At 35.4% G+C, this 16,039-nt stretch overlaps 1 protein-coding gene and 1 pseudogene across 1 annotated transcript in view; one reads left to right on the top strand and one right to left on the bottom strand.

Annotated features, from left to right (window-relative positions):
* LOC141371161 (butyrophilin subfamily 1 member A1-like) overlaps positions 1–2,289 on the bottom strand; it is a 46,038-nt gene extending 43,749 nt beyond the window's left edge. The window contains exon 1 of the mRNA XM_073884835.1: positions 2,223–2,289. Within this exon, the coding sequence (XP_073740936.1) occupies positions 2,223–2,289 (67 nt within the window). The remainder of the gene's footprint in view (positions 1–2,222) is intronic.
* A 6,647-nt stretch (positions 2,290–8,936) lies between these two features.
* LOC141371177 (high mobility group protein B1 pseudogene) lies at positions 8,937–9,532 on the top strand (annotated as a pseudogene).
* The last annotated feature ends 6,507 nt before the right edge of the window (positions 9,533–16,039 follow it).

Raw genomic sequence — 16,039 nt, 5'->3', positions numbered from 1 at the left:
CAAATGGTGTTGGGAAAATTGGACAGCCACATGCAGAAGAATGAAACCATTTCCTTACACCACACACAAAAATAGACACCAGATGGTTGAAAGACCTAAACGTGAGATAGGAGTCCATCAAAATCCTAAAGGAGAACACAGGTAGCAACCTCTTCGATCTCACCCGCAGCAAGTTCTTCCTAGAAACATCGTCAAAAGCAAGGGAAGCAAGGGCAAAAATGAACTATTGGGATTTCATCAAGATAAAAGCTTTTGCATAGCAAAAGAAACAGTCCACAAAACCAAAAGACAACCGACAGAATGGGAGAAGATATTTGCAAATGACATATCAGATAAAGGGCTATTATTCAAAATATATAAAGAACTTATCAAACACAACACCCAAAGAACAAATAATCCAATCAAGAAATGGGCAGAAGGCATGAACAGACATTTTTGCAAAGAAGACGTCCAAATGGCCAACAGACACATGCAAATTGCTCAACATCACTCGGTATCAGGGAAATCTAAATTAAAACCTCAGTGAGATACGACCTCACACCAGTCAGAATGGCTAAAATTAACAAGTCAGGAAATGACAGATGTTGGCGGGGATGCGGAGAAAGGGGAACCCTCCTATACTGTTGGTGGGAATGCAAGCTGGTGCAACCACTCTGGAAAACAGTATGGAGGTTCCTCAAATAGTTTAAAATAAGCTACCATATGATCCAGCAATTGCACTACTGGGTATTTACCCCAAAGATACAAATGTAGGGATCCGAAGGGGTACGTACACCCCAATGTTTATAGCAGCAATGTCCACAATAGCCAAACTGTGGAAAGAGCCAAGATGTCCATCGACAGATGAATGGATAAAGAGGTGGTGTATATACACAATGGAATATTATGCAGCCATCAAAAGGAATGAGATCTTGCCATTTGCAACAACGTGGATGGAACTGGAGGGTGTTTTGCTGAGTGCAATATGTCAATCGGAGAAAGACATTTATCCTGTGACCTCACTGATATGAGGAATTCTTAATCTCAGGAAACAAACTGAGTGTTGCTGGAGTGGTGGGTGGTGGGAGGGATTGGGTGGCCGAGTGATAGACATTAGGGAGGGTATTTGCTATGGTGAGCACTGTGAATTGTGCAAGACTGTTGAATCACAGATCTGTACTTCTGAAACAAATAATGCAATATATGTTAAGAAAAAAAAGAAGAAGAAGATAGCAGGAGGGGAAGAATGAAGGGGAGTAAGTCGGAGGGGGAGACGAACCATATGAGACGATGGACTCTGAAAAACAAACTGAGGGTTCTAGAGGGGAAGGGAGTGGGGGTTTGGGTTAGCCTGGTGATGGGTATTAAAGAGGGCACATTCTGCGTGGAGCACTGGGTGTTATGCGCAAATAATGAATCATGGAACACTACATCAAAAACTAATGATGTAATGTATGGTGATTAACATAACAATAAAAAATTTTTTAAAAATTGTTAGATCTTATTGTTGGATTGTCCCCTTTATTATGATGTAGTGCCCTTCTTCATCTCTTGTTACAGTCTGTGTTAAAGTCTAGTTTGCCCCATATAACTATTGCTACTCTAGCTTTCTTTTGGCATTCATTTGCATGACATACATTTCCATCCCTCACTTTCAATCTGCATGTCTCTTTAGGTCTGAAATGATTCTCTTGTAGGTAGCATATAGATGGGTTTTATTTTTTTATCCATTCTGACAGCATATGTCTTTTGATGACAGCAAATGCTTTTGAAGCATTTAGTCCATTTACATTCAGAATAATTATTGATAGATATGTATTTAGTGCCTTTGAAAAAAATATTTTATTTACTTATTTCAGAGACAGAAAAAGAGAGAGAGCACTAGCCGGTGGGGGAGGGGCAGAAGGAGGAAACAGACTCCCTGCTGTGCAGGGCGTCTGACAGAGGGCTCGATGCCAGGACCCTGAAATCATGACCTGAGCAAAGGCAGTGTGCCCCAGGCATTCTTCAAATCACTATTCCCATGCCATCTGTACCTGGATTGTTTGCCCACCTTATATTCACAAGCAGCACAGTGCCCTCTGGGCTCCATCCCAACTAAGCCCACTGACCTTTAACTCCAGGGTTTAAGCCCTGCTGGTTACAAGAACTCATGAAATTCAGCACCTGTTATTTTCCCAGCCAATGGCTTTGGGGCAATGTTCTCCTTGTTCATTTCCCTGTGTGCTCTACTCTCTTTTTACCTTCTCTGCAATGGTGGCTCCCTTCCTTCTGTAGCACCTGTGATCCATTTCTCCCATAAACCACCATCTCTTCTACCTTCTTCAAAGTGACCTCTTCTCTCCTTTTACTTGTGAAATTTGTTCTGTCAGTCTTCAGATTGATTCCTGGGGTATTTAGGATGATTTAATAGTTACCTTGCTGTGTTTGTAGGATGAGATGAGCTTAGGGTCTTCCAACTCCACTGCTATCTTCCCATCAAAACCTTTAAACACTTTGATTTCTAACCTACATTTTAAAATTAAATATCACATCCTATGTAACTTTTCTCCAGTAACAATTATTTTTCTTTTCTCCTACACCAACATTCTATGGAATGTAGGGGAGGATTGGTGTTTTGCAAATTCATGGGCCTGAGCTTTAATTTGGCATTCAAATATTTCATCAAATAATTTATCAGTGTCCTTTATGCCCACTACATCCCTTTTAAACCTTCGATAACACCTTTCAAAACTTATGTCCTTAATTATTCAGTCTTCATGCCTTTGGCCTTTTAATCCATACAACAGTTTCTCTTCTTACACAGTGTAAAATCCTTAAACATTCTGCCTTTCTATCACAAATTCATGTCTTCTTTTGATTTTTATTTCCTTTCATAGTTAGAATGATGTTCTACTTATAAATTTTCTTTCCCTTTCTTGATTAAAAATCTTATTTCCTTAGATTATTTTCTCTTTAAAAATTTGCTTTATCACTTAGCACTCCCTCTCTAATTTTTTTCCATTTCCCCTTTACTCTTCCTTCTTCATATAAAAGTACTTAGTTCACACCATTATTAATAAAAAACTGCACTTATGGCGTAAAAGTCAAAATCAAAAGAAAAAAGCAAAATCAAGTTTTTTATTATATGCAGTGTCTCCATATATTTTTATCATCAAGTCACTTAGAGAGAAAAAAAGCACTATGAATAATTACATTAAAGAAAATGGGACACATGACAATCTAATCATATGTCAATTCATGTTTTTTTAATCCAACCTTACATTTTTATTCAAATTCCTTGAAGTAGTTGACTATAATGGCTGCTCTCAATGGAGGTGATTTTGCCCACCAAGGGACATTTGCCAATTTCTCTTGATATTTTTCCTTCTTATAACTTGGAATATTGCTATTGACATCTGGTGGTAGAGACCATGGAAGTTGTTGAATATCTATAGTATACAGGCCATTCTCCCACAACAAAGAATTATCCAGACCAATATGTCAGTAGTGGTGATGATGAGAAACCTGATCTATAATAGTTTATATTTTCCCAGGCTAATCTATTGCTAAGATTTCAATGAAGGCTTTGAACATGTTCCTATACATAACTTCTGAAATCTAAACCATCTTTGTTATCTGTGATACTGCATATTCTTGTCAGTTTTCTTTCTTTCACCAGAGCAACCCTTCTCAATCCAAATTTTAAGAGAAAATTAAGCCCTACTGACTTAAAACATCCATTTTATGTAATGAATTAACTTTTCTCCTACATATTTAGATGTTACTAGTTATTTATATTCCTTTGAGAATGGACAGAATAGTCACTCAAATATTTTTCTGTAGGGCCTAATTCTTTCGTGGAACCTCAGCCAAGAAAGGGTACTAGAACATTATGAAGAGACATAGTGAAGAAAAAAATTCAGTAGGAAAAATAGAAAACAAATATGAAATGCTTAAAAAAGAAAAATGACAATAAAAACTAAGTATAATTTAACTGAACTCTCCAGATAAAAGACAAATATATCTATATTGAATTAAAAAATTAAGCTCCTGGAGTATTACACTGTATAATATTAATAATTAAATCATAAGACTGAAGAGGCAGAAAGTTATAAAATAAAGGAATACACATGGTTATATCATTTAAAGAAAAGGGTTATATGAAGAGTTATAAATTATTATAGTATATACCAAAGTAAAGCAGTTGTAACTTTAAGTAAATGGAAAAAATTAATCTTTAAGGTAAAGGCATTTTGAAAAAGAAATAGAAACAATACATATTAAGAATTCAATTCACAGGAATGAACACAGTTCTAAACTTGTATGTGTCAAATAATAAAATTTCAATATATACTACTATTGAAAGAATATAAAATTTATAAAACCAGTATCATTATGATGGGTTTTATTAAAATTTACCCTGTACTTATAAATTGGACAGATGTTACTTAGTTGAAGATGTAAGAAGATTTCAGTAAAACATATACCAAGTTAGATATTGTAATTTTATTGATTTAGTTTACATCTAGAATAACATTCTTATATTTTTGAGTTTTGACAAAAATATACAACTCTGTTTCTACCACCCAAAAAAGGAATAGAATTTTGATCATCCCAGGAAGCTTTCTTATGCCCCTTTCCAGTCCATTCCTCTACTCTGAAGCAAATATTGTTTTGATTTCATTCACTATAACTGTTTAATGTTGTTGAGTCTATCAGAACTTTGTTTCTTTTATTGCTATTATTTCATTATGTGAATATATGACAAATGTTTATCCATTTACTTATCGATAGATGTTTTTGTTATTTCTAGTGTTTAGCCTTTATGAATAATTCTGCTTTAACATTGTTGTACAACTCTTTTGTGGATATTTGTTTACATTTTGCTTGAGTAAATATCATGACTGAAATTATCAACTCATACTAGAGAAATAAGTTTAAATTTATAAGACACTGACAAATTGAATTCTAACTGGTTGTACCATTTTATATTCCCACCATCGGTGTTTGAATATATTATAGTGCAATGTAAAAACCAGGGAATTATCAGGGATACAACTCACACCTCTTATTCAGGTATCACCAGTTTCACATGCACTTGTATTTGTGTGTGTGTAGTTCCATGCAATTTTATCACATGCATGAATTCATATAGCCACCAGCTCAATCACAACACAGAGCTGTTGCATCACTACAAAAGATTTCCCTCATGTTATCCATTTGTGGCCATACTATATAGCCATACTCATTCTTTCCCCAGTTCCTAACTCCTGGCAATAGCTAAACTGTTCTCCATCTCTTTAATTTTATCATTTTGAGAGGAAGTTTTTCCTGGATGCATATGGAGAAATATGAAGAATTTGGACCATTAATGAAATTAACATACCACTCAGGCATATAGCACATTAAAAAGTGGTAACTGTTAAAGGAAAAGAAAACATTAGCAGTAGATGGGGACTACTGGCAGCTGCAGGAAGGAGTGGGGTTCTATTTGAGCGGGTCAGCCTGGACAGGCCTTTGTGAGAAGATAATACTTGAATGGAACTGGAGGATGTAAGGGAGTTATGTAAGTGGATTTCTGGATGAAGAAGTTTCCAGTCAGAGGAAACAACTACAACAACAGTCCATAAGACAGGAACATGCCTGGTGTTTTTAAGGAATGGAAAGAGGCTGATGTGACTAGTGTGAAGGAGCCAGGAGTACAGTAATTGGAGAAGAGGTCAGAAAATGAACAGATCATATGACATCCATTAACATAACTTTGACTTTAAGCTGAGTGAAATAGGGAGATGCTATTGATTATTGAGTAGAAAAATGCCATGTTCCAACTTATGTCTCTAGTAAAACATTCAACAGTTATTACTGTTGTTGTATTAAGATTAGTCAGTAGGAGGAGGAAAAGAACAAGGAGACTATTGTTAAAGTGATCCAGGCAATAATTGATGGTGTGTCTAGTTTGTGAGCTGCTAAAGTGGTGAAATGTGGTTGAATCTGGAGCAGTTTTTTTCCCCTGGCAGTAAGGGATGATTGCAGAGAAATATCAATGCCTAGGCATTAAGGAGAACATAAATGTGGGGATGAGATATCATGCAGACCAGAGTAAAAAGGACTAAGAATGCATCTGAGACAATGTCTGGAAACCAGAGAGAGGAAGAAAGGTGAATAGAAAGAGAATGGAAGGGGTTGTCAGAAAAGAAACCTCTATCTAACTGCATAGTTGTTTATTGATTAACCAGAGGGCTCCTAAGTGGCAATTATTTATATAAGAGTTTATTAAATGAGAGTGTAAGTTGGCCTAGTGTGGTAGATCATAATCTTAAACATTTGCTTTGGGTATTTGCTTTCCTTGTTGATTGTTTTTAATCCATACTCTGTACGTGCACACACTTTTTCCTTCCCTTCAACTTCCAGAATCTTGGTCTCAAGCCCACGTGGCTTAGCCATGATCTAACAAGAGAAGTCAGTCACATGACTGAGATATCTGGGTCTAACCAATTGGTAAGCCTTAGTTCTGATTCCATCTCCCAACTTTTGGAAAACGGGAATGTAGCATACCTTAGTATTTCAATCATAAATTCTGATCAAAGGATATATTTTAGAGTTGGGAAGTTTCAGTGAATATTGGAATAAAGGGAATAAAGCTCATGTGAAAGTGAAATAATTGTATATTTAGCCACTGCAAAAATATTCCACAGTTAAATTGTTGGAATTCATGAATTTACCAAGGTTATTAGATATAAGAATAATATTTAAGAGCTAAGGCATTTCTTTAGAACCAAAACATACAGAACATACAATTTAAAAAAGATATACAAGTCACATTATCATCAAAATAATAAAATACTTAGAAATAGTATTCTTATATCTAATAATCTTGGTAAACTCATTAATGCCAATAATTTAACTGTGACATTTTTTGTAGTTCTTAAATATACAATTATTTCACTTGTACTTGAATAAATACTAAGAAAAAGGCTCAAAACGTCAATATTCTAAGTTGATGTTTAAAATATCTATTATTAAAGAGATGTAAATCATTACAAAATTGATCTATGGATTCAGTGAAATCTCAAACAAAACCTAAGCATAAGACTTCTGCTTTGGACCAAGATAGAGTAATAGGGGCTTGAAACAACAACAACAACAAATTGTATAAAATACATGAAACAATAATTTTTGAGACATTGGGCATCAGACATTGAAGGACAATGAGCTGAGAGATAGAAAACAAATAAGGTAAACCCTATAATTGCCCCAGCTGACTGCCTAGAGAAAGTTTCTAGAACCCCAGAAGAACCTACCTTTCTTTCTGATTTGTGAATCAATCTGGGGAACCAAAAGAGACTAGGGTTTGCAAAGTGCCAGAGAAGAAATAACTGCATACACAGAGGGAAAGAACATCCCGGAGATGTGCAGACGGTTCCCCTTAAGTCTTCAGCTGATCATTGAACAGTATATATATATATGAAACTGCCCAAGGTTGGAGAAGGAACCATCCGAGAAGATTAGAGGGAACAATCAATGCTAGCCACACAGGGTCCAGAATAGTTCTAGTTTCCAACAGTCAAAAAGGAAAACCTCACAACTCATGAGACATCAGGTAGAGTACTGAGAACAGTTTTACTTTAGTGGTGTGGAGAATTTAACTCTACACTAAACATAGTTTTAGATTCTGCCTAACAATCCTAAAAACAATGCCCAAAAGGATCAAATCATACCAAGGAACTGTGTCTTAGAACAAATCTCAAAACTATTTATGGAATGCAAAAATATCTACCACCTAATAAGGGAAATTCACAATATTTGGCATCCAATTGAAGGTTACCAGCAATACAAAGAAACAAAAAAATATGAACTACAAGTAGGAGAAAATTCAATCAATAGACAAGTAACCAGAAATGACATAGATGATAGAATTAGTAGATAAAGACATTAAAAATTAGTATAATTATATTTCATATGTTCAAGAAGCTAGATGAAAGACTGACTATGTTAAGTAGATACATAGAAGATATATGTTAAAAGGCTCAAATCAAAATTCTGGATAGGAAAACTAAAATGTTTGACATGAAAACTACACTAGATGGGATTAGCTGCAGGAGAGATGTTGCAGAAGAAAAGATTAGTGAATTTGAAGACAGAGGCAATCCAAAATGAGATACTGAGAAAATAAGAAGTTGGGAAAAAAATAAAGAGTGCATCAATGAGCTGTGAGATAATTCAAATGGGCCAAAATATCTGATTTGAAGAAATAATGACCCAGATTTTTACAAATTTGATGCAAAACAAATCCAAATATTTGTATCTCTACTAATACTAAAAATAAAGAAAACTAAACCAAAGCACATCATAATCAAATTTCTCAAAACCAGTGACAAAACAATCTTAAAAGCAGCCAGAGGAAAAAAGCAACATTATATAAAGTGAACAAATATAAAAATGACAGCAGATTTCTCACTTAAAATAGTGTAAGCCAGATGTGAGAGGAATAGTATTTTTAAAGTATGAAAAGAAAAAAATGGGGCACCTGGGTGGCTCAGTTGGTTAAGTGTCTGCCTTTTGCTCAGGTCATGATTCCAGAGTCCTGGGATCTGAGTCCTACATCTTGGAATATTCAAGCTTCCTGCTCAGCAGGGTGTCTGCTTCTCCCTCTTCCTCTGCCCCTCCCCCTCACTCTCTCTCTCTCTCTGGCTCTCTCTCAAATAAGGAAATAAAATCTTAAAAAAAGAAAAAGAAAAAAAATCATTGCCATCCTAAGGTTTATGTGATTTTAGGAAATACCAAATAGCTAAAACAATCTGAAAAAGAACAAAGAGGCTGTGTCTGACTCTAGCTCTCACAACCATGGCAGTACAATGAACTCCATAGAGACAGTTCCAGGGCAAGTGAGAGCCAGACAGCACTGGACAGTTCTGTGCCTCACTGAGAAGATAATTAAGCATGTGCAGAGGAGGTCCTAAGAAGCAAAGAGGAAAATGTCATCATATGCATTCTTTGTGCAAATTTGCCAAGAGGGGCACAAGAAGGAGCACCTAGATGCTTCATTCAACTTCTCAGAGTTTTCTAAGAAGTGCTCAGAAAGGTGGAAGATCCTGTCTGCTAAAGAGGAAGGAAAATTTGAAGACATGGCAAAGGCAAACAAGCGAAATGAAAACTTATATCTTCCCTAAAGGAGAAACCAAAAAAGTTCTAGGATCCCAATGCACCCAAGAGGCCTTCTTCAGCCTTTTTTTGTTTTGTTCTAAGTATCAACCAAAAATCAAAGGAGAACATCCTGACCTATCCATTGGTGATGTTGCAAAGAAACTGGGAGAAATGTGGAATAACACTACTGCAGATAACAAGCAGCCTTACGAAAAGAAGGCTGCTAAGCTGAAAGAAAAATACAAAAAGAATATTGCTGCATAGTGAGCTAAAAGAAAGCCTGATGCAGCAAAAAAAAAAAAAAAAAGGAGTCATCAAGGCTGTATAAAGCAAGAAAAAGAAGGAAGAAGAGGAAGACAAGGAAGATGAAGAGGAGGCAGAGGAAGATGAAGAAGATGCAGATGAAGCAGAAGATGATGATGAATAAGTCAGTTCTAGCACAGTTTTTTTAATATATAAAGCATTAATACCCCTGTAAATACTCATTCCTTTTAAAGAAAAAAATTGAAATATAAGACTTTGTAAGATATGTTTTTAAATTGTACAGTGTCTTTTTTTGTATAGTTAACATACTACCAAATGTGTCTTTAGATACCTTTGTCTTGGTGATATTTTTAGTAGCCACTAATCTTGCCTGGTACAGTATGGGGGTTGGAAATTGGCATGGACATTTAAAGCAGGTTCTTGCTGGTGCACAGCACAAATTCATTATATATTCATTGTATATATTTCAGTTGTCTCTGATGCAACTTATATGAAATAATTGTTGTTCTGTTAACTGAATACCAGTCTGTAATTTGAAAAAAAAAAGTTACAGCTGCTTTGTTGACATTCTGAATGCTTCTAAATAAATACAATTTTTTAATATAAAAAAACCCCACAAAAATGGTGGACTCACACTTCATAATCTAAAATCTTGCCACAAAGCCACAGTAATCAAAACAGAGTGGTACTGGCATAAGGATAGACATGTAGAGTAATGACACAGAACAGAGACTCCAGAAGTAACCTCTCACATATATGGTAAAATAATTTTCAGTAAGGTTGCCAAGATCATTCAATGTGAAAAGAATTGTTACACGGTGTGAAAATTTGACATCCATATGCTAAAGAATGAATTCAGACCCCTACCTTACACCATATACAAAAATTAATTCAAAATGTACCAAAATCCTAAATTTGAGAGCTAAAACTATAAAACTATTGGAAAAAAAAAGAAGATAAAATCTTCATGACTTTGGATTTGTCAATGGTTTATTCAATATGACATCAACAGCCAGGCAACAAAAGAACAATTACATAAATTAGACTATTTTAATTTTTGTACATGAAAGGACACTATCAAGAGAAAGAAAACACAACCCACAGAATGGATTGCACAGATGAAAAAAATCTAATTACAATAGTAGTAAGTCAAAGCTAATAATAAATCAAAACCATAATACATAATGAACAAATACAGTTTAATTCACTACATTAGCAGAATAAAACAAAAACAAAATTAAAACAAACAATGCACAAGTAACGACAAAACTATGTGACCATAGATGGTGCAAAATTTTTTGACAATAAAAGACAAGGAATGAAAATAAAATTATAAAAGAAATGAAATGTGTCCACAATAGACTTTAAAGTGCATGTCTTTAGTAACTTTATTCATAATAGCCAAAACATAGAAACATCTGAAATGCCCATCAGCAGGAAAATGGGTGGAAAAATTGTGGCTGTTCATATAATGGAATTCAATTCAAAAATATAAAAGGAATAAACTATTGACATATAAAATAGTTTATACCATAACATGGTCTCAACAACACTGTATTGAGAGAAATTAAATACAATAGTGTGTTATTACAATTATAAGAAGTTCATGAAAAGGCCAAACTAAAAACCTTAATGATAGAAATTAGACCATGGTTGCCTGGGGAAAATTGATATTCTAAATCTTGATTGAGGTATGGGTTATTTGGATATGTACATTTGTCAACATTTACCAAAGTTTATACTTAAGATCTGGGCTTATAAAGACGTATGTCTGTAAATTACAGTCAATCATAAAAAAAAAAAGGAGGTACTTCAACAATTTTTAGGATGAGGGCAGAAACCCCAGACAATCCTATTAGACTTTTAAGACTACTGAATTATAAGGAAGACACATCCTAGTTCACTTTATAACATTAATATATGGGTTGGAAGAGAGAAAAAATTATTTTTCACCCTTTCATTGTAAGCATGCTTTCTCATATCCACGATTTCTTCAGTCTCATATTTTTGAAAATTCTGCTTCACAAATATGGGACAAAAGCCCTAAAATTCTCCCCTAGGAATATCATGTTTTCAAAATAAGGAAACCATATTTTATTACTATATTCCTGTAGCAGTAAGATATAATTTTCTCTGGAAAATATGATGATCCCTCTGTTTCATGTGAGAAACAGAATTAGAAACAGGGAGAATAAGGTTGATTAAAAAAATGCAAAACCACTGTCAGTACTGGGGTAGCAAATAATGAAAATGTTTTGCTTTCTAGGAAGATGTGATAATCAGCCTCCACAATGGCTCCTAATGTCCCTCAACCCACTCTTGTACAGTCTTCTCCCACACTTTATCAGAATTGGTCTGGACCTCGCTATGATCAACTGAAACAGTGGAAGTGATGGTATACCACTTCCAAGAACAGGCTATGGAAGACATTGCAGCTCTGATCCCTTTCTTTCATTGGTTGCATAGCTGCATGTCTTGAATACTAGGTGGTTCAGTGGAAAGGTGCACATGATGAGGAACTGAGGTCTGTAGTCAACAGCCATGTGAATGAACTTTCTTGCAAGTAGATCCACCAGCCCCAGTCAAGCCTTCAGATGACTGCAGCTTTAGCCAAAAGCTTAACTGCAAGCTTATGACAGACTATAAGCCAAACTACCCAGCTAAACTGCTCCCCACTTTCTGACCTGAGAAATAGTATGCATTTGTTGTTTTAAGCTACTAAGTTTTGGGGTAATTTGTTATACAGTAGTAGAGAGCTAATTCACTGGGACCCTGTCATAATCTCTGTGGATTACAGTTACTCACCACCATGGTCCCAGAAATACATGCCTATGTCCAGAATTCACCCAGTAGTTTTTCTTTAAATGTAGCAGCTTTTCACTTAATATATCACTTTCTTTCTGGTTGAATACATTACATATTTGAAGATGCAGAATAGCCTGCCTTGACCCTCAAGATTAGTCTCCATCTCCTCTGATACAAGAATCTGGCTGCTGTTTCCAAAATACTGCTCATCATGGCATTATCCTGGCTCAAAGTTTAATTGATAAATCATAGACATTTATTCTATTATAGAGAACTGGTAATTTCCATGTGAGATTCTGCCTCCCACAAATGCCAATTTCCCTTGTTCTACCTGTCTGCCCAAAAGCATAAGTCAATAATGGGAAGGAATTGAGAAGGAGAAACTGGGGGCACCAAATTCTTATAGGACTATTGGGTATTTCTGCCTTGTACCTCATTTTATCCTGGTTATAGATGCCTTGGGCCTAAGCACAGGGTAATTTTGGACAGCAGAATCATGTGCTTTACCCCATGTAAATTGGCAATCAGAAGTATGGAAAATGTTTTAAGTCTTTTGAAAATACCTGAAAGAGAAAGGGAATTTTCCCTCTTTTCCCTCAAGGAACCTATTGATGGGGAGAGAAAACTTGCCTGGAAGGAATGTCCTCACCAGTGTTATTTTCCAAGAACGTTCACCCAAAGCCTAAAGCAGAACTTATCTATGCTATTTGCCTCAATCTTCTTTAGGCAGTGACAACTGGAGTCTTACTTTCTTCAAACTTTCTCACCTGTCCAGCTTTATGGAAAGATGCTTTATTTTATTTTCTCCTCTCTTCCCCAACCTTATAGAAAGACCATGAATAATCCTAATAGAGGAAATCCCAATTATTTCCTATTGTTCTTGAATTAATATAATTCATAGCATCTCTTAACAGCCTTGGGTGGAGTGAAAAAGCAGGCAAAGGCAATGGGGTTGGGGAAAGAACTACAGACTTCTTTTATATCATGACCATCAAAAGTATAAAATTAATCCCAAATTCTGCTTAGTAAAAATACAAAAATTTAAAAATTTTTGGTCAGCCAACAAGCCATGTACCAATTCTCATTGTCCTTGCTTAGAAATATATATTGTAAGTGGCACAGCACAATAAAGACTGGCATCGAAGTTCATTTGACTACTCAACTGGATTGAAATATTAACCCTACTTCTTGATCAGCAGTGCTCAAGTCCAACTTCCTGCTAGGTTTACCTGAAGAGCTTTATAAAAAAGTATCATTACCAAGGTCACACCTCAGACTAATCAAATGGAAATTTCTTGGGAGTGGGGGAGAAGAATAGAAGGGAGGGTTATGAATCGGTAATTTAAAAAATATTCTCAAGTGATTATACTCTGCACCCAGGATTAAGAACCACAGGCCTCAGGCAGACATCACCAAATCTCCTATTCCTTATCTAGTAGCTCAGGCTAAACCTTCAAGACAGGATGAGGTGGAAGGGAGTGCATTGTTCAAGGACCCTCTTATCACACTGACCACAATGGGAAAAAACAGGAAATATTTGAACTCTGTTCTTCTCATTATGAGTTTCACCCACAATTAACTGAATGTTCTTTATCAATATCGCTATCTTCAGGAGTATAAAGATACTGAGGTGCCTCATAAAACTTTTGGATGTTACTAAAAATCAAAAGGGTAATTAAAGTATAATTGGCCTTGGAGTAAAGATATGGTAGAGTCCTTTGGTTCTATCTTGAATGTGTTATTTCATTTTTTTATCTTCTAAATACTCTGACTTCAAATAATATATTAAGCAAGAGTGATCTTTGAAATGGAATTGCAAGAATAAGTGCTAGCTTATGAAGAAATTGAAGGTCATTACTCTGTAATTACACCAAATAAAATTTATAGCCATCTTATAAATATAGAGAAGCCAGCCCAGATTGCCTTATGATGTAGAAAACAAAGGCAAAAGAAATATAGAAAAAATTAAACTTTTTTATAACTTACAGCCAGCCCATTGACAAGTACTTGGGACAGGCAAGGTGACCTTCCTCTGGGACCCCAACTGCTTCGATGTTAATACTTTGCTAAAGGGAAAAAAACTTTAACTTGACATTAGCCTGACCTCCAGGATCCTGTAAAAAGTCCCTTAAGAAACTTCCTTTATCTCTACTCCCCCAAGATATATGCTAGCAATCATTCTTTAAACATGTGGCCCACTGATATACATCCAAAGAGTCTCATGACTAAGGTTTTATTAGACAGTAGTAAATGACCCTCAAGATGCTGGAAACTTTGCTTCCTAATTCCTTAGAGGCTTATGCTATCCCTAATCCCCTCCCAACTTGAAAGTGTATAATCAGCCACTCTTCACAACCCCAGTGCAACTCTTTCTGCCCATGGGTCCTCTCTCCGTGCTATAATAAAACCACCCTTTTTGCACCAGACATCGCAAAAATTCTTTCTTGACTGTTTGCTCCCAAACCCCAACTTTTACATCACTTATATCTGCTATATTAACTAGTCTATTTAATATTTTTTTCTGACTTGTTGATAGATAAATTAGAGAATTGTGAGTTCTACCTGTCATTCTAGCATGTAAATTTATAAATTCATTGTAGATAATCTGGTCAGAACCCTCATTTTTTCTGACTTGAAAAATCCTGTAAAGCTCAGTATACTGGAGTATCCAGTTTTTCATTTCAACTTGTAATCTTTAGAAAAATCTTATGATTTCAGGTCTATTGATAACCACTTAAATTTCATCTCTATATCCAAATTGTGGGATTTTAAAGGTCATGGTCTGAAATATAGGCTGCTGAACATTTTAGACATCTCTTTTGTGTCTGTGAGCTCACAAAGGCATTTCTTGTAAAGAAGAAGAAAAGAAGAAGAAGTATAAGGAGAAAAAGAAGAAATTCCAACTCCAGCCAGGCTACTAGTGTCTTAGATACCATTTTTAAATCTCCAAAACAAATGGCTTGATTTTATCCTTTGTGGGCTTTCCAAAATTATAAATGTAGCTTCATCATTACTTAATAAGAGGTAACTTCTGGTGTTTTTTGTTTTGTTTTTAATAGTTCCCAATGAATGCTTGAGTATGGGAGGGAGGAGTGCATAGATGGTTATAAGAGAAGTACCCTCAATAAAGAGGACTGCAATATAAGGGGATTTGCATGGTAATGGCCAAAAAAATATTTGTTTGCACTGCATCCTAACATTTAGAATTACTAGTGTCAGGACAGCTTCATACTCTGTGTTTTAAACACTTTCTCTGTAGCAGATAGTGAATGCTAGAACTGAACTAGTTAAGAGTTTGAAGTCTAGATTTACCATATTACAGTTTATACATTTTAAGTCTTGCTTTTCTCATCTATAAAATGGGAATGATATAAAATTTACAAGGTATTGTAAAGATCTAATAAAATGTTATACAGGAAATTTAGTATAATGTAAATTGGGCACTATGAAAACACTCACTATTAGTTTGGGTTTTAATTATTAATTTCAAAGGATACTGGTGTTAACCAGAAGGCCAGGCCCAACATGGAGTCACTTGCCCCCAGGAGAGCAAACCAAGACTTAATTGCAGTTTCAACTTGCCAGGAGTGGAATTTTAACCCAATCCATCTGGAATTTTCCAGTCAGTACCAATGAGGTGATTTGTCACAAGGACCCTCAATCTCCCAAAGGAAGATGAGGTAATCTACCTAGTAAGCCCCCCTGCCCTTATCCCTCTGGAACATGACCATGCCTGAAACAATTCCTTCTTTTCTTTTGCTAATAGCATCTTCAGCATATTTCTTCCATTGATGTTTAACTATGACAAACTACTAACACATTTTTGTAAGCAGTTGTCTGAGAATACATATAAATGCCATTTTTA

This window comes from Callorhinus ursinus, unplaced genomic scaffold, assembly GCF_003265705.2.
Source record: "Callorhinus ursinus isolate GAN/ISIS: 27379988/994484 unplaced genomic scaffold, GSC_fseal_2.0 scaffold59, whole genome shotgun sequence".
In the NCBI taxonomy this organism is placed as follows: Eukaryota; Metazoa; Chordata; class Mammalia; order Carnivora; family Otariidae; genus Callorhinus; species Callorhinus ursinus.
The sequence above is the reverse complement of the archived record's forward strand: the minus strand, read 5'-3'. Positions and strand labels throughout refer to the sequence as shown.